At 34.6% G+C, this 19,547-nt stretch overlaps 2 protein-coding genes across 6 annotated transcripts in view; one reads left to right on the forward strand and one right to left on the reverse strand.

Moving 5' to 3' along the window:
- apbb1ip (amyloid beta (A4) precursor protein-binding, family B, member 1 interacting protein) overlaps nt 1-12,642 on the forward strand; it is a 27,341-nt gene extending 14,699 nt beyond the window's left edge. Inside the window, exons 7-14 of the mRNA XM_058765257.1 lie at nt 3,717-3,838; nt 4,470-4,544; nt 4,798-4,941; nt 5,105-5,215; nt 10,003-10,101; nt 10,588-10,711; nt 10,823-10,869; nt 11,742-12,642. Of these exons, the coding sequence (XP_058621240.1) occupies nt 3,717-3,838; nt 4,470-4,544; nt 4,798-4,941; nt 5,105-5,215; nt 10,003-10,101; nt 10,588-10,711; nt 10,823-10,869; nt 11,742-12,293 (1,274 nt within the window). The 3' untranslated portion in view covers nt 12,294-12,642. The remainder of the gene's footprint in view (nt 1-3,716; nt 3,839-4,469; nt 4,545-4,797; nt 4,942-5,104; nt 5,216-10,002; nt 10,102-10,587; nt 10,712-10,822; nt 10,870-11,741) is intronic.
- On the reverse strand, nt 10,206-19,482 carry LOC131533145 (protein adenylyltransferase SelO-like). Of its 5 annotated transcripts, none has more exons than XR_009269051.1 (19): nt 19,196-19,482; nt 18,999-19,117; nt 17,695-17,823; nt 17,538-17,602; nt 15,908-15,964; nt 15,694-15,792; nt 15,413-15,480; nt 15,234-15,321; nt 15,068-15,137; nt 14,918-14,990; nt 14,730-14,813; nt 14,333-14,462; nt 14,206-14,250; nt 14,053-14,134; nt 13,680-13,772; nt 13,395-13,596; nt 12,992-13,071; nt 12,720-12,856; nt 10,206-10,705 (listed from the first exon to the last, which is right to left on the reverse strand). XR_009269051.1 is itself a non-coding variant. In XM_058765259.1 (19 exons), the coding sequence occupies exons 1-19, from the start codon at nt 19,377-19,379 to the stop codon at nt 12,734-12,736; spliced, it is 1,710 nt and encodes a 569-aa protein (XP_058621242.1). In that variant the 5' UTR covers nt 19,380-19,482; the 3' UTR covers nt 12,720-12,733. The 5 variants fall into 5 exon arrangements, 2 of the variants coding, with proteins under 2 accessions (XP_058621242.1, XP_058621241.1); XM_058765259.1 differs by lacking the exon at nt 10,206-10,705 and having other exon boundaries at nt 13,395-13,438; nt 13,517-13,596; nt 13,680-13,769; XM_058765258.1 differs by lacking the exon at nt 10,206-10,705 and having other exon boundaries at nt 13,395-13,438; nt 13,517-13,596.
- Nucleotides 19,483-19,547: the final 65 nt, after the last annotated feature.

The following is a 19,547-nucleotide window of genomic DNA, read 5'->3' on the forward strand; positions in this document are numbered from 1 at the left end:
ATGCTGTAACAGTACCATCGGGGAGGGGAGGCGGGCACCCTGGAAGTCATGGCGGAGCTTCCGTGGTCTTTTCTGGACAGCCGGCTGGTTCTGGCTTGGGCCCGGACACTCCCCAGGTCGATGGTAGTTGGCCCCGAGCCAGAACAGAGAATTGAGGGTGGCGTCATCCCACGCCATCACCGCGGTGAGCCCGTAGAATTCCCCGGCGTACTCGTAGAAGGGGAGATCTTTACGGGCTAGGGCAAGGAATCCTGCGGCGGCTATAGACCTTGCCATAAACCTTTTTGTTGTCAAAAGTATTGGTAACACTTTATTTCGATAGTCCACTTTAGACATTCTACTAACAGCAAAGTAACTTTGCAACTACATGTCAACTAGCAGTCATTAGAGTATTAGTAGACTGCCTGCTTAATATCTTCTAACACTTTATTTTGATGGGTCCACAACATACAACATACTGACTATGAGAAACTTTGCAAGTATACGTCAACTTATTCTACTAACCCTAAACCTACCCTAACAGTCTACTTTGAGAGTTAGTAGACATGTAGTTGCAAATTAATGAGAATTAGTTGACATTTATTTGACATGTAATTAAAAATGTACTTATAGTTAGTGGAATGTCTGGTCCCACTTTATATTAGGTGGCCTTAACTACTATGTACTTACATTTGAATTAATAATTTGGTACAATGCACTTATTGTGTTCATACATGTTTTTACATTGTACTTATATTTTTTAAAATACCTATACGTAATTACATCTATAATTAATTTGTGTAATTACATTTATAATTACACTGTTGACCCATCCCTTACACCTGAACCCACCCTTAAACCTACCCAGACCACCAAACCTGTCCCTAGCCTTACCCCTATCCCACCTCAATAGCAGCAATAGTGTTTTGCAGTACAGTATGAACACAAGTACATTGTACTTATTTTTTGATGTAAGTACATAGTAGTTAAGGCCACATAATATAAAATGTAACCGAATGTCTAATGTGGACTATCGAAATAAAGTGTAACCAAAGTATTTGTCCCTCATGCTGCCTTCTATTGGCATCTCTCAGTGAAAACTGTCAGTGCAATGTTACCAAAAGAACGTAACGCACCAGGGTAAGGAACAGAGTCCAACTTTAACTGTGTTAAAGATCTTTGCTACACCCAGGTTAATTTTAGAGAAGCATCATCTTCGCATGATGATATTTCCAACTGTGAGTGACTTATAATCATGAGGGGACATCTAAACAGCTCTGACACGCAGACACAGTATACTTGCATACTCTATTGCCGTTTCTTGCTGTCTACATATACAGCTCTTCATCATCATCTCCCATCGAGTTGAGGGACACAGGAAATCATATAGGCTCAGGGAAAATAGCTTCCATGTTATGCCTGTGAAGCAGACTCACACCATGGGTTTAATGCCAGTAACCACATCAAACATCAGACCACCCATACGATCTCTTCATTCCAGTTTTTAATCAGTATATGTGATCTTTAACTGAGAATCTGGGAAGTTGCAGACAGTATAATACACACACACACACACACACACACACACACACACACATATATATATATATATATATATATATGTATATATATACCACAGTATCTGGGTTCGCACCAATGCAGTGGGAGATGTGCACAGAAAAAACCTGGCATTTGGTTAATGACTTTATGATAATCATTTTGGTAACACTTTAGAATAAGCAACACACATATTCACTACTAATAAATAATTTTCCCTCAATAAATTCCTAATTTGCTGCAAGTAAGGTAGTTGTTTATAATAGCTATGTTTAGATATTGAGTAGGGTTAGAGGATCTAGAATGTTTGTACAGAATAAGGTATTAATATGTGCTTAACAAATACTAATAAACAGCTAGTATGCTAATAATATGCATGCTAATCAGCAATGAGTTAATTGTCTTCCCTAATCTAAAGTGTTACAATTCATTTCTGAAACTGTATTTTTTTTTTTCGTATTATTTTTCTGTTACTTTTAGGGGATCTTTCAGCTTTATTCCAGTAAATAAGCCAAAGTCGTGTTAAATTAACCATTTAAAAAAAGAAAACAGCTTACACCAGTAAGTTTCAGAGGAAGTTCTTCCCTATATTTCAGTTTACTGTTTACTTTCATGCTTTTCAGCATTTCATGCTGTGTACTTCTCACGCTTTACAGCGCATACAGGAAGCTATTTCAGGCAGCCAAGGCCAAGTCCTGTCAGATAGTCCTGTCTATCTGAATAGGGAAATCCTGAAATCTCAAAAACTGCTTTCCATACTGAGATATATATATATATATATATATATATATATAAACATGTAAAAAAAAAAAAGCAACAACGTGTGTGTGTGCGCGCAATTAACATTAAACATTATTTTCCATTATTATTTTTTGCTTGCAGAGCTGCAAGGTAAACCTAATATCATGGGGTTTTATTCATTTATTTTTTATTTATTAAAGTTTATTTTAAATATTTGATCTCACTTTATATTAGCTGGCTTTAACTACTATGTACATGCGTCAAAAAATAAGTGCAATGTACTTAATGTGTTCATATTGTATTGCAAAACACTTTTGCTGCTATTTAGGTGGGGTATGGGTAAGGTTAGGGACAGGTTTTGTGGTCTGGGTAGGTTTAAGGGATGGGTCAACAGTGTGATTATAAATATAATTACAGAAATTCTGATGTAATTACATGCAGGTTTTTTTTTTTTTTTTTTGGTAACACTTTATTTTAAGGTGTCATAATACAGAGTAATTACCTAATTAAGTACTTAGTAGTAGCCGTTGTTCTTATATGAAACAAAATGTACTTACCATGTAACTAAGTTATGGAACAGCCTATAATTACAGTTTGTAATTATGTAGATGTAATAGGCAGCTACTGTTTCACATATGTAACAGACCGAGTCTGTTACAGAGCTACTTGTACACTTAAGTACAATCTTGATACACTTTATTTTAAGTAGCTTATGCCTGTGTAATATTCTGTAATTGTAATGTAATTAGAAATGTATTACATGTATTTAAGATGTGCACTGGTGGGTTAAATCAAACTAAGGTGCTGCTGGATAAGGTGTACAGTATAGATACACATGAAGTACACTTACGTTCAATCTTGATACACTTTATTTTAAGTAGCTTATGTCTGTGCACTTACATTTATAATTACGTTGTATAAAGTCTGCAACACATGTAACAATCTTTCGGTTACATAAGTGGCTGTGTAACAGACTCGGGCTAGTAGCTGCCTATTACATCTGCATATTTACAAACTGTATGTACAGGCTGTTCCATAACTTAGTTACATGTTAAGTACATTTTGTTTCATGTAAGTACAACGGCTACTACTAAGTACTTAATTAGGTAATTACTCTGTATTTTGGACACCTTAAAATAAAGTGTTACCTTTTTTTATTTTATTATTTATGTACAATGTAAAAACATGTATGTACACAATAAGTGCATTGCATCAAATCGTTAATGTTAATTTAAAGTATAGTAGTTAAGACCACCTCATATAAAGTGGGACCAAATATTTTAAGTCGCTGTGGATAAAAGTGTTTGTCAAATGAATCTTTGCAGAACTTGTGCATAAGTTTAAGGGGGTGGCATTGATTATCAATATTTAGTCATAAAAGTGAGAGCAAGGTGTGGACAAAAATGATGACATTTGAACTGAGTTTGAACTTTCCACAGAACGGGGGTTTGAGGACCATGAGAACCTTGTAGAGCCTCTTTCTACATGGACAAGGGACACTGAAAACAAAGTGATTTTTCAGGAGAGAAAAGACAAGTATGAAGTGTTCAGAAACCCTCAGGCAAGTGTTTGGACAGCTATTTGTGCTTCTTGATGATACAAATTAAATTACTAGTAAATAGCTAATACTTTAGGGACCAGTTCTCACTATTATCAGGCTGCTTATTAAATATAGCATATATGCTGTTTATCAGTACTTATATAAAGCACATATTAATGCCTCATTTTGCATGATTCTTCTACATCCCTTAATTTTACCCCATAACTAAACTGAACTAGTATCTTGCTAATTATTAATAAGCAGCAAATTAGCATTTTATTGAGGCAAATGTCATTAATAGTGAGAATTGGTCCCTAAACTAAAGTGTGACCAATAATTAACTAAAATTACTTTCCCCTTTCCTTTGCTTGTAATAACTGTTACATTTCTAACACTAAAACGACTCATTTTCTATAACTTCTCTATTTCTTGTGCCCTGTAAGTTCACTGAAAATGGAACAGAAATTACAAAAACAGTTAATCTCAGCACATTGACAGTTTTCTCTAATGGTAGAAATCTACAAGTGTCCATTTGTGTAAAAAGAGCTGTCTTTAAAGGTGCCTCATGTCATACATGAATACTTGATGATTGAGTACTGAAATTCTGTTGGAATGCTAATCAATATTAAGTGAAATCCAATTTCTTTTACAGATTTTTTATTTGTGGAAAAAGGATAAGAAATCTCTAAAGGACATGAAAGACAAAGACAAAGAACAGCTTCTGGAGGTGCGTCTGGCTTTAACTTTGATATAATTGAGAGGCTTCATATAAAGATACAGAAGAAGACATGTATCAAAAGAAATTAAATGTTGTCATATTTAACATCATAACCAAACCCTCTTGATCAAGTAATGCAGGTCTTAACAAGTCTGATCCAAACATGGAAATTTTGGATTTTCTGCAGAAATCTATATGGAATAACATGAGTGTAAGCAAATGATTGAAGTCTTCATGTCTAGTTCTGTATTTCTGAGTGTAGGAGAACTTCTGTGGAGCCTCTGTCATTGTGCCTGACCTGGAGGGTGTTCTGTATCTGAAGGAGGATGGCAAGAAATCCTGGAAACAGCGCTACTTTCTGCTGCGGGCCTCTGGATTGTATTACTCACCCAAAGGCAAGACAAAGGTCAGTTTAGGCAATCTAGACAGTAAAACATACAGTGTATTTTGACCAGACATGGAGATCAGACAAATATTGCATTGCTATAGACCTAAATAGTAACTGGCTTGGTGAAAAAGTCAAGCAACTACATTTTTGTGATTAATGGGTTTTTTTCTGTCGTCATCAGGCTTCACGGGATCTTGTGTGCTTGGTGCAGTTTGACAATGTGAACGTCTACTACTGCAAAGAATACAGAATGAAATACAAAGCACCAACAGACCACTGCTTCATTCTTAAGGTATGGTTTCAGCCCATCCTTTTGAAAAAGAAACGCACTTTAAATTGAATTGAATGTGCACTTTTAATGTACTTGAAATCTTGAAACATATACATACAGTACACACACACACACACACATAATATAATAAATATATAATATATTATTAAACATATTAAATTTGTGCTTGCAGATCATATAAAATTGAGACAAAAGAGACTGCTTAAGTGTACTTAAAGACATTACACATTCTTCTTGTTTCAATAATATTTTGTTCCGCTTTAAAGAAGTACACTTATTATGACACTTATTTTGATGTGTTGACTAACATACTAAAGCACATGTAAAGTACTTGACTATAACCGTAGTGTTATTTGATATTATATTTCATGTTAATATATGTTAATATACTAAAATGCAACAATATGATTAAAATGTGTAATGACAAATATATTTAAATACATAATACAAATACACGCGTGTATCGATGTGATACAATATACAAGTTTCAATGGAAATTACATTAAAGTATATTTTAGTTTACATTAAATACTAGTTAGCACATTCATCAGCAAACTTTGACCATATTTCAAGATAATAAAATTATGCAGTTCCATAAGGGTATACTTGCATCCGACTTAGTGGGTAAAAAAGGACTAAAGTTCAACTACTTTCATTTATAATAAATTTAAATATCATTTCATTTCAATTAGGACACCATCAGATGTCCAAAAACATTACATTTAGTTTGCACTTATTATATAATTTTATATATATATATGTCCATAAGAAGGTTTTACTTTTTCACAAAGGCATAATGATGTTTTCATATTTAAAAGTCAAGTTTTAAACTAAATTTCTTCCTAACACACACTCTGCAACACTGGTTTTATTTAAATGTTGAAAATAATGTATATAAACCGTTTCTACACTATGTATTATGTAACTACATATGTAGATTAACATGTCTCTGCATTACCAGTGCCTGTGTATCATAGGCTTGTTTTGCAGCACTTTCAATTGAGTTCTCAGAGTTCACAGAGTGATATATTTGTACAGTAGTTAGTTCCTGATTTATTACACATACTAAGAAAAAAGAAGCATAAGTAGGTGTTCCAAGCCTAATGTGGTCTATTTTTTCAGTGTCTGTTTTAGAGCAACTTGTGTTTTGCAAAAAAAAATATTGTAATAATACAAATTTTCTTGACGTTTGTTTATAAGGAGGATCAATTAAATAGTCATTTTAATTGCAATAAATAAATCAACCAACAAACACTCCCTTTTCTATAAAATATACTGAATTGTGACATGGCCATTTTTAAAACCAAAGCAGAACTTTTCATAGACATGGAAATTAGCAGTAGAAACAGGCAAAAAAAACAAATAAAACTAGGGTGGTGGTACTTTTTTTTTTCCCTGTTGTGTTTTCCCAGTCTCAAATGAAATTTTGAGGTGTTTACTAACTTGAAATCAAACTGAAAAAAGGCTCTCTGTTCTCATTCTGTGGATAATGCAAATAAATTGTGCTTCTGGACTTTGGCGCCTAAAGCAAATCGTCGTTATTTCCGTAAAAAATGCTGTTCTATCAGCAGTAGTCATGGACATGAAAGCAGACATAAAAGACGTGAGGCTTATAGCACCAGAAGCTGTAAATCACATCCCTCTAAAAGCATCCATTTCCCCCTGAGATAACAAGGAGTGGTACAATGGTGTGACCGGGTCAGTGGTTTGAAGATGACCTTATGGCAACCCTTCAAAATGCTCCACCAATCCAAAACTACATCCACGAATGAAATTTCTGTTTAATTACTATTGTAGTGAAAATTGCATACCTCATCCCCGGCCAGTGTTAAGGGGCAACCTCAGCTTTTTAAGTCATGTGCCATAATAACAAGGGATCTTTAGGTACTGCCGGCAGTAGGGCATTTATCTGATATTTACGCACCATAAATCTGCTCAGTTCTCTTTTATACATGTCCACTAAAAGAACACTACTCAAGCTGGTAGGTGTAACTCCCAAACCCTGGGCTGCTAAACACAAATTGTGCAATAATTATTTCAAGGTGTGCCTCCTGTATGCCTGCTGCTTTAATGTATAATAATTAACTAAATGACTACCCCCAAAGATAAAAGCCAATGTGTTGCATTTGAACTTCCAGAATGCAGGAAGTGGTTTGCGAAGCATTAGTGAGCATGGATGGGAGCTGACATTAGCTGTAGCAACACAAAACATAAAGGGATAGGGGTTTCAAGATTCACGAAAGGTGAATATTTTTTTAGGTTGCAAGGCAAGTAGCTAAATTCAAGGAGCAGTACAGTATTTCATACAAAAACATTTTATGGTAAATACCTTTGAATGCTACATTTTGTGTGAAGCTTATCTATAAAACCATTTTGCAATATTACATTTATCATAAATTACATTTCTAAATTCATCTATTTTTTGAAGCTAAATTGCTTTCAGATATATGTTACATACATTCTAAAAACCTATTAGAAAATACAAACCTGAGTGTCTTCAACATAACAATAATACAAATAATGACATGTTTCCTAAAGAAACTACATAGTGGAGGCACATAATGAGAACTAAAGAGGGCCTAAAAGTGAGCCCTGTGGCACTCACCACTACCTTATCTATATTTGGTTCACACAGCATGGTAGCATGGTTCACAAGCCTTTCCAAGTGGAAATGTTATTATTTTAGTCTATGGTCTAGTAGCCTACCACAAGTGGTGAAAGTTCAAAACCTTTTTTTGTTTTTGTTTGTGTGTTCAGACCATGCAGTTTTCAGAACCTGTCTGTAATTAAAGTCTTTGCACACAATTTAAAATACCTCAAACTTAGTTTTCTTCAGTTTACACTGTTACATTGTCTGGACGTTTCTTAATAATATGTATAAGTGGTGAAAGTGTGAATATTGGTTAATTGTTCTACTAATTTTAAACGAGGCATGGAAACAATATCGCTGGCTAAATATTCTGGTAACACTTTAGAATACTGTTCCTTCGTTAATGAATAACTACACAAGAACACATGAGTAATGCAATATAAGCACTCTAGTAACTACTAGTAACTAACAAGCAACTCTGATTAATGAATTAGTAAGTAATAGTGCTTAGTCGAATGTGGTAGTTCACTATTAGCTAATCAGTAACTATTATTGTTTTCATACCTCCCCAAGAACTACTAAGAACTACTGTATACAGGTTGATAATTAATATGAATAATACATAATGTATAATTCATTCTAAAGTAAAGGGCATGGTAACCCACTAGTAATGACTCAAGTATTACCAAAATTTTCAGAAGGAATTACTAATTATTTGGATCAGTATTCTAAAGTGAAGATCATGATAACTCTCTAATGACGGAAATCATTGTAAACTTTTTGTAAGGTCCTGGTTAGTAATTCATTTTGCTAGATTTAGTAACACAAATCATTACTAGTGGGTTACCGTGATCTTCACTTTAGAATACTGATCCAGATAATTAGTAGTTTCTTCAGAAGGATGTATTAACATTTGAGTCATTACTATCCAAAACCTTACATATCTCAAAAGCTCACAATGACATCAGTCAATATTAGGAAGTTATGATGATTTTCGCTTTAGAATACTGATCCAAGTAATTAGTAGTTAATTTAGAAGGATTTGGTAATACTTGAGTCATTACTAGTGGGTTACCATGATCTTCATTTTAGAATTAATTATTCATTATGCATAATTCACATTAATTATGAAGCTGTATAAAGTAGTTCTTAGAAGTTCTCAGGATATATGAAAACAATAGTAGTTATTGGTTAGCTAATAGTGTACTATTAGCTAAGAGTGAGCGCTATCACTTAATAAATCGTTAATCAGAGTTTCTTGTTAGTTAATAGTAGTTACTACAATGTTAATAGTGCATTAGCCATTTGTTCCTGTGTAGTTATTCAGTAATGACGGAACAGTATTCTAAAGTGTTACCAATATTCTTGTTGGACAAAGTAATGATAACTTCACTTTTCAATAAAAAGCTATTTTAGCAACATCAATACACAGGAGACAAAAATACCTTACTAACAAAAGGTCCACTGACATGCTAAACTCTTGCTGAGGAAGCATGACAAATCTAAATGACAAATTTAAACCGATTTGTAATACTTTCCAAGGGTGTTTCAGGCTCTGTCTAAGCTAGGATTGTCTGTATTTTAAGTTAGTCAAGCAATTGGGAAACACATGATAAAATGCAATACAAGAATTAGATCTAAGGATAAACCTAGCGACTCAGACTATGCTCCAACAGAAAATGACATGCATTTTTGCACAACTTATGCAGTAATTCAACATCAAATACAACATTGTCTCTGCGCCTTTTAGAAATATCTGGGGCTAATGGTAATGTATGGCATTGGAGAGGGGTGTTGGCAATCAAAATTGTGATTTTATTGTGCCATCTACTGTCTCTGCTATGCAACTGCAGTTCAGTAATATGTGTAAGCAACACAATATTAATATCACCAACTGGAGGAAGACTAATTTGATCAAAACATGAACTAACTTTGTTTTTCTCTTAGGTTTGGTAACAAAGGGTATTCACAAACAACAAAGTTTATTTTCAGGAAAATGTACAATGAGACTAGAGGAAGAAGATATTAAAGATACAATATCTGACAAATACTAAACGGTTCCACAGATCATCAGGGAATTATGTGGAATGTAATAGGGAATACAAACAAATGAAATGTTATTAGGTATCTTGGCCTAGTCAGATGTTTATATTAGAGTACACAGTGGTTGATATGGTTACTGTGTTCTGTTTTTCAGCATCCTCAGATTCAAAAAGAATCACAATACATCAAGTTTCTGTGTTGTGATGATGAGTGGACCATGACTCTGTGGGTGACTGGGATACGTATTGCAAAGGTGAGCAGAAACCAAGCCACAGAGCATACATTTGTAAATATTTATAAAGTAGATAATGATAAATGCAAAGAAGACATGAAGCATTGGCATTAGAAATTCTAATTTACAATACAAATATGTACACTGTACACTTCAGCTATGTTGTATTCGGTTCTATTGTTGGGTATTAAAGGAATAGTTCACCCAAAAATGAAATCATTTACTCACCCTCAAGTTGTTCCAAACCTGTATGAGTTTCTTTCTTTTGCTGAACACAAAAGGAGATATTGTGAAGAATGTTGGTAACTGAACAGTTGCTGGTACCCATTGACTTCCATAGTATGGGGAAAAAAAAAAAATCAAAAATCAAATAAAAGTCAATGGCTACAAGCATCTATTTGGTTACCAACATTCAAAATATTTTATTTTGTGTTCAACAGAAGAAAGAAACAGATTTAGAACAACTTGATAGTCAGTAAATGATGACAGTCATGATTTCTTTCATAGTATGGTAAGCAGTTATATGACAACTACAAGTCTGCTGTGAGGAAAGCTGCAGGCTCTGCAACGTGGGCTAACCGCACTATCCAGGCCTCCTCCACTGCATCGACACCCTCACCTACACCTAAAGGTAGAGATAATGGAGCTCAACAGATCATCACTAAATGTATCATTGATCTTGCTATATTAACACGTTAAATGATTTTGAGGACATTTAGAAAGCTTTGTGTATATCTTTCAGCCAAAACTGCAAATGGACATGCTCCTCAGCCTACAGTGGAGACCAAGGTACCTCTCAAACTATCAGCTGTTTTAGTAATGAGAACATGGTTAAAAAAATAATGTGCTTATCACTAATATTATCGGTAACACTTTAGTATAGGGACCGATTCTCACTATATTAACTATTTGCTTAACATATTAACATAATGGCTGTTTATTAGTACTTATAAAGCACATATTCTGCATGACCATATTCTACATCCATAATCCTACCCAATACCTAAATTTAACAACTACCTTACTAACTATTAATAAGCAGCAAATTAGTAGTTTATTGAATCAAAAGCCGTAGTTAATGGTTTGTTAATAGCAAGAACTGGACCTTAAAATAAAGTGTGACCATATTATCTTATTAGTGGTGTTTTAAGTGTACTTAAGTGTGTTAAAAACAGTCATGGAAATGAAAGTACTTTTTAAGTACTCTTAAGTGACCTTTTATTTAATTAATATTATATTTTCTGCAAGTAGAGATAAAATATATTTTTTTAAGACTTGAAGTACACTACAAGTGCACATTCAATATAATTAGGCACACTTCTTTTTCACAAGGCTATATATGAAGAGTTTATTTGCAAAAACAGATAACTCAAAACTTCAAATTTCAATGTTTTTTTATTATGTTATCATGTTTTTATTGTGTTTTATTGTGCTATTTAGCTGTATTTTTATTTTATTTTTACCTAATCAAAATAACCCACCTGCAGTTGAGATTAATTGGAATGCACAATGAAAAAACATGATTTTTGAAAATTTTTATGAGTAATCTGTTTTTGCAAATGAACTCTTCATATGGTTCCTTGAGAGCTGTTTTAATCTTCTTGTAATGTCATGATTTATTTGGAGTTCACCTGAATGTTATTTTTGGTTTGTTTTTGAAGGGTCCTGGCAACCAAACATCTTTTCCACCACCTCCGCCTTCAATGGAAAACCTGCCTCCTCCACCACCTGACCCCATGTTTCCTCCTCCTCCCCCTGCTCCTTCCAGCACAACCAAAGTCAACAAGTTTCCTCCTCCACCTCAAAAGCCACAATCCTCCTTCCCACCTCCACCCATGGATGACCTGCCTCCTCCACCACCTCCTCCAGAAGATGCTGAGCTGCCCCCTGACTTCCTGCCTCCACCACCACCTAGTTTGACTTCTTGCGGGGGAGAAGCACTCCCTCCACCACCACCTCCAGACCCCTTTGCCTCTCTTCCACCACCTCCTTCTGCTCCCCAAAACTTTGCATCGGCAGGTGGAGCACCGCCACCACCTCCACCCCCACCTCCACCTCCACCCCCAGCTCCTGCCCACAAACCCAACGAATCTGTCAGAAAAGTGGCTCCACCTCCACCAAAGAGAACTACACCTCAACTAACAGGACCATCAGGTGGTGACTTAATGTCAGAACTGATGACAGCAATGCAGAAAAAGCGCAGTCATCAATGAACTTGATTGAATGAAGACAGATAAGAAGACAGAGCTAATTTACATGTTTTCATAGTTGGACTGAAAAACTGACCCCCAACTGGTTTTTGGTGTGACATTAGGACACATTGGATCGTTTAATTTTTTTGGTTGTTTGAATTTTTTTTTATTAGTCCGCAAAACTAAACGTGTAAATACTTTGTTCTTATGCAACTACTTAGATTATATGCTGTACGTTTTACAAATATGCTATATCATCATTGCTAATGAAATATCGATAAATATGGTCTTGCAAAATTAACTGTTAAACAGATTCTGGCAGGCCTTATTGAGTTCTTATTGAGATGCAATATCATTGAGATGATTTAAATTTTTTTTTTATTAAATATGCTTGTGTAGAATACTGCAGAATGTTTTGATGCAAATGAATGTTTAAGTTATGCTTACATTGGCAAAATAGATTAGGAAGAACAGCTGACCCTCAGCTGCTGAGCCCAGGATGGAGGTTTACTAGAGTATCCGGCTCTCTCAGCCTCCTCCTGCTCCTCAAACGGCTCTGTTAGAGTCTTCTGCAACAGCGCCACCTAGAAATACATCATAAGGAATTCTATCACATGTGAAAAATAATAGTCTGCCTGAAAATATTAGATTTTATGTATAGTATGTTTTATGTTTCAAAATAGCATATTAAAGCAAAAGTGCATCACATGTAGTCATACCTCTGAAATGTCATTTTTCTCTGCTTTTCTGATAGCAGATTCAGCCATCCAGTTCCTCAATACATACCGTGGGTTGACTCCTGAACAATAAAAACAAAGCAGTCAGCACACATAACAACATATACAACATAACACATAACAACATTACCATTCAAAAGTTTAGCATCAATAATTGCAATGATGCTGACAGTAATGGTGCTGAAAATCCACAGGAAACTATCAAAATAGGATTCAAATAATATTACACTATATTACAGTTTTCACTTTTGGTCAAACAAATGCAGCCTTGGTGAGCATATAAGACTTCTATAAATAGCATTCTAAAAAAACAAAAACTTTTGAACGGTAGTTTGCCATGGCATCCTTTAACGTAACAATATATACAACATAGAACAAAAAATACCTTGCATTCTTTGCTGACGTGCTGCATCTGAGTCACTTTTCATCCTTTGAGAGATGATTAACATTAAGAGATGTTAATTTCAATACTCTAATGCATGCAAGTGTAGATTGCAGCAATGTTACCTTGACAGACGCTTTAAATACAGCTGAACCCAGTCTCTGAAATACTCATGTGATGAGAGGTCTGATAGAGCCCACATTGACTGTTAAGAGACACAGTTAATGGACTGAAATCATGATTATGGATATTGCAGCTGCTGTGGGTGTGAATGGAGTGGAAATGTACCAGAGGAATGGAGCCCATCTGAAGCTGGGACAGAGTGACTTCACTCAGCTGTCTGAAAGTCATGGTGAAGTCTGCTCCAGTGTCCTCCATCAGCTCAAAACAACACATCACACACCATACATTATACATTTAATTCTACAACGTTATACATGTAATTCTACTCTTGGTATTTACTGCAGTTATTATAACAAGACACTGAACTTTATTTGATAGATTTGGTCATTTAATACTGAATGGAATTTAAAAAACGAACTAAAAGTTTTTTGTAAAAATGTATTAATATATTTCACACACACACACACACACACACACACACACACACACACACACACACACACACAGAAAGAGAGAGAGAGAGAGAGCTAATATTTACCTTTAGAAGAAATGCAATCACATATGAATCCTTTTCTTGATTTCCCAGAAAGCCTAACTTTGCTTTGAACAGTTCATGGAATCTGTAACAAAATTAGATTAGAAATGACTGATACATTTCAGTGTTCAGTGTACAGTTTAATGGCATGCTCACCTTTGATGGTAGGTTTGTAAATATTCTCTCAGTATTTGCTGACACCTAAAATGAACAAATGGAATGACACATGAATCACCTGTTTTATTCCAGATCATTACAATAAAAAAATAAAAAGAGCTCTTACTGTGACAGCTGGTCTGAATTCAGCAGTGGTTTCAGAGCTTCTAGAAGTTTCTGTAGATTGAACAGGCCCACATTAGCCTGAGCTCCTATACTGTACCGGCCCTCATCATCAGATGTGTTGGGCACAAAATCTATACAGAACAAAAAAAATGATGTTTTTTGGTAGGTCAGTTTCATGTTCACTTAATAGAATATAATAAAATAAAACAATTAATGCAGTTAATTAATGTACTGCAATTAATGTACTGAACTATACTTAAAAGGAAAATTGTATGACTTTTATTACATCAATTATATATGATAAGTATATATTCACACACATTATATGTTATGTTATACAACAAAACATGCAGGAAAATGGTCACTAATATTTTGAAGTATGGTAAAAAGGAAGTTACTTGGGTCATATGATTCCATAAATCCAAATGGGCCATAGTCAATAGTGATAGAAAGCAGACTGAAGTTATCTGTGTTGCATACTCCTGCGTGAAGATACAGATCATATGGCTGAACATTTTGGGTATTCAGCTCAATCTATAATATAACAGACTGTGATAATTAAACTAGTAAAGAAGAGTCAACTAACCATGAGCAAACCCAACTGACATCCAGCGAGCGATTAAATGTGCGGTTTCATTCACCACTATAGAGAAAAACACCTGAAACCCAGTGAAGTATAGTCAAGCCTAACCCTAACCCTTACAACTAAACATAAGAGAGACATTGAGATACATACCACATACTTGTCAGGGTCATTCATCACAATAGATTTAAAATGCTCTTTAATTATAAAGTCCAATAATGTCCTAAAAATGAAATACAGAAAAAAAAAAAAACATTAAAAAGCAATTGAGAGTGAGTCTGAGAATAAATATTACCCTCCTGAGTTAAAGTTAGTTTACCGCAGGACATCTAACTCTCCAGTTCTAGTTAATATCTCCAGCGAACCAATACGAAACCAGGACTTGGCCAGGCGCAAAACAACCGCTCCTGATAGAAACAGAGAATAATCAGATGCCAGGATTTATAAAGCTAAAGACTGTTAAAGAACAATGTGTTCATTTATTTTTCATTTGATTACCTCTTTCTTTTATGACATTTCCATTATACAATTGATCCCTCCATACAGGCTCCTCACTTACAACCAGACTGACAAAATACAAATACAGACAAAATAAATAAATAAAGCGAAACATCAAAATCTGAACGTGGTAAATACATATATTAATCTTTTTGTGCATGTCCATTCATTCTCTCACACCTCACTAATTAGCATAAGGCATCTTCTCATATGTACACATACATATGAGGCTGTGTCTAAAACACACATATAAAATAGTGTATAATGTGTATGTTATGCACCTGAGGGCTCTGCTTGTGGGAACCCCCAGAAAATGCATGGCTTCACTGCACAGGAACTCCCTCACAGAGGAGCGAATCACAGCCCGTCCATCACCAGACCTACACATACACAACATCACGAATATACTACTGTATAACAACTAAGAAAAATAATGATGTATTACTTAAGATAACACACAAATAAATACTGTAAAACCACAGAAGTGAAATTCACCTTGAGTACGGTGTCTTTCCTGAGCCTTTCAACTGGAGTTCCCATCTTTCACCTTTTCTGGATAAAAAAAAGAGAGACTGTAGACTGTTCGAAATGTATGGCCTACTCTCATTCAGAACACTCGTCACATTTCTAAACTGAGATATGTCATTGTTCAGATGCATGCTTAAAAGAATAGTTCACCCAAAAATAAACATTTGCCATAAATTTACTCAATCTCAGGCCATCCAAGATGTAGGTGACTTACTTTCTTCAGTAGAACACCGAAGATGATTTTTAGCTAATTGGTGATTCATAATATGCAAGTCAATGGGTACCGTCACATTGAGAGTTAAAAAAGCTGTTACAGGAAAAATAAGATTAATACTTATGGCTTCTGACAATATATATTGAGGTCTTATGAAGCAAAACAATTGATCTGTGCAAGAAACTGAAGCTTATTTACAACATTATATACTTGTAATCCATAGCCTCAGGCAAACAGCATTGGAGCTCAAGGTTTCTGTTGCATGATTATGCATGCGTGATAGCAAAGTCATCTGTGAACTGATGCCATTGTTGTTTACAACAGAGAGGGAGGACACATGTGCAGACCTCAATATTTCACCAGAAGCCACAGGTATTACTTTTTCAGGAGAAACTTGTTCATGCCTTTATCACCAGCAGGGTGGATTATTGTAATGGTCTCCTCACTGGCCTTCCAAAGAAGACCATTAGACAGCTGCAGCTCATCCAGAACGCTGCTGCCAGGATTCTGACTAGAACCAGAAAATCTGAGCATATCGCACCAGTCCTCAGGTCCTTGCACTGGCTTCCAGTTACATTTAGGATTGATTTAAAAGTACTTTTACTCATTTATAAATCACTCAATGGCCTATAGGACCTAAATACATTGCAGATACGCTCACTGAATATAGACCTAACAGACCACTCAGATCATTAGGATCGAATCAGTTAGAAATACCAAGGGTTCACACAAAACAAGGGGAGTCTGCTTTTAGCTATTATGCTGCCCGCAGTTGGAACCAGCTTCCAGATGAGATCAGATGTGATAAAACATTAGCCACTTTTAAATCCAGACTCAAAACTCATCTGTTTAGCTGTGCATTTGTTAAATGAGCACTGTGCTACGTCCGAACTGATTACACTATATATAATCACTTTCTATTCTTAAATGTTTTAAATTCTTTTTAAATCAATTTTTAAATCACTTTGTTTTTATTGTTGTGATTATTATTATTTTTAATTTCTTGTTATTATGATTATTTTTAATGACTATTTCACTTCCTTTTATGTAAAGCACTTTGAATTACCACTGTGTATGAAATGTGCTATATAAATAAACTTGCCTTGCCTTGCCTTGCCTTACTTTTGTGTTTCCTGTAACTGCTTTTTTGACTCTCAATGTGACGGCACCCATTGCCTTGCAGATTATGAATAAACAAGGACCATGGGTTCAGCTAAAAATCATCTTTACTTTTCTACTGAAGAAAGTCACCTATATCTTGGATGGCCAGAGCATGAGTAAATTAACAGAAAATTTCAGTTTTTTTGGTGAACAATTCCTTTAAACATTGCGTAAGATGATGAGAGTTTAGAGATTACAGAGACATCTGTTTAAAACATTTACCTGTTTGTATATTCACCCAGCAAATGTGCTCTTCCATCCCCCAGCTGCCCTGCCCAATAACCAAACTATAAAAATAATAATAAAACAACATAGTTGATATGTTTGTTTTGGTTGTCTTATGCCATCGCTGTCAGGTCATTTGAAACCTCAGTTTTACCTGATGGCCTCCGTATCTGTGTGCCAGTGGAATAGAGCCAGGAAACAGTTTTCCACCACTGACACAAAGAACAAATTCTTCATTCTGAATCACAGACTCATTCAGATCCAACATATTCCTCAACACATCCTGAAATACACAAAGAGAGAATCAAATATGTGGAAACCACATTTACAAAAAAGTATTGTGGTGGTACAGTGATGTATTTAATAATACCATTGTACTCTCATAAATACGATGGTATTGACAAGCCTGATTGAATTCATGTTTCTCATGAAATCAGTTTTAAAGCAGTTTTGTCAAAACTAAGAAAAAAAAGGCAAGTTGATTATGAGTTGATAAGCTGAAAACAGACCTGTTTGAAGAAAATATGTATAACTGACACATTAATTAATTAAATCATTGCAATTAGTTAAATGCCTGTCACAAACACAATGTAAATGCTATGGATAATTTGTACACTATGTAATAGTAGCAACTGATTTGAGGAGTTGTGGTGGTCCATAATTTTGTTTTGTTGAAGTGAAAAAGAAGTGAACTTAATTGTATTGAATGTGAACTTGTAATTTTAATACATTTTAATGGAAAACAACATGCACTTGTAGATAATATAATATTAATTAAATAAAAGGCCACTTAAGCATATATTAAAAAAAGCACGCGTTCATATCATTTTAAGTGTAGTGTGTTAGGCTACTTGATTTTACATATTAAATTATATATTTCAAATGTACTCAATTGCAACATCATCATTACAGATGTTTAATAATCACAAATATATTTAATAATATGTTTAATTAATTATATATACATCTTTAAATAGAAATGACATATTTGATATTTAAGTTTATTTAATATAAACTTAAATATTAAACTTAAAAATATAAACTTAAAGTATATTTAAGTTTACCAATGTAAATTTGTGAATACATTTGTTAGTACACTTTAACCATATTTTAATATGAATTTAACCTTATTGCAATTAACTGTCCGAAAAGATTACATTCAGTTCACACTTAAGTATATTTATTTTAATCTATATGTCAGTAACAATATTTTTTTGTTAAAAGTATGCTGGTGTGTATTACTTTTTCACAAGGGCATGAATATATTATGATGGTGACTTCATTACTTTTTTTTTTTTTAATGTGAACTTGAATAGTAGCCTAATAAAGAATGGTTGGATGTGACTAAACTTTTGACTGGCAGCTTATATGGTACACCATTGTACCGTTCTGGTTCTTCTATTAGAGAAACACAGTTACATCAATAATATCCCCAGGTTTCACTGAAGGGTTTATTACCTGTGAGACAGCAGCCAGTGTCAGGGGCTGTTTCAGAGGCGTGGGCTGACACTCTGAAAACACACATCCCTTCACAGTACGAGTAAAATGACCATCCACCTCCTCAAAAGGGAGAGCATCTGTACAACACACAGAAAGCGATTCAGTCACAGTCAAGATGCAAAACAGCATGTTTACACTCATAATGTAAATCTTACCTAAAAGTTTATGTGATAATGTTAGTGATATTTCTCCATATGTTTTTACATTGGTATAGAAGTGATTCTGCTCAAACTCTCGTTCATTGCAACTCTCACTCTCACAGAAATCTTGTTCGTGTCTACATATAGTACTAGCGACGGCCGAGAATAATAAAAATAATGTGAAACCATGTTTTGTCATTACATCAATCTCACAAACATGAAGTTATTTGCATCCGCACTTAATCTCATCGCAGAACTAGAGGAGAAATCAGTAATATTTCCTTTGTAACACAAACAATACTTCAATGTTCAACCAGGGGGCGCTCGGCGGCTCAAAAAGCCACTTGTTGGAAATCTCTGGTCAGAA

Source organism: Onychostoma macrolepis, chromosome 24 (genome assembly GCF_012432095.1).
Source record: "Onychostoma macrolepis isolate SWU-2019 chromosome 24, ASM1243209v1, whole genome shotgun sequence".
Taxonomy (NCBI): domain Eukaryota; kingdom Metazoa; phylum Chordata; class Actinopteri; order Cypriniformes; family Cyprinidae; genus Onychostoma; species Onychostoma macrolepis.

Excerpts from the sequence above, each read along its gene's own strand:
- LOC131533145 (XM_058765258.1), bottom strand. The coding sequence starts at position 19,379 with ATGACAAAACATGGTTTCACATTATTTTTATTATTCTCGGCCGTCGCT. Across the intron at positions 14,991-15,067 it reads ATGACCCTGACAAGTATGTG|GTGTTTTTCTCTATAGTGGT; the intron begins GTATGTATCTCA and ends ACTGGGTTTCAG. Across the intron at positions 13,597-13,679 it reads AGATGGGCTCCATTCCTCTG|TCAATGTGGGCTCTATCAGA; the intron begins GTACATTTCCAC and ends GTCTCTTAACAG.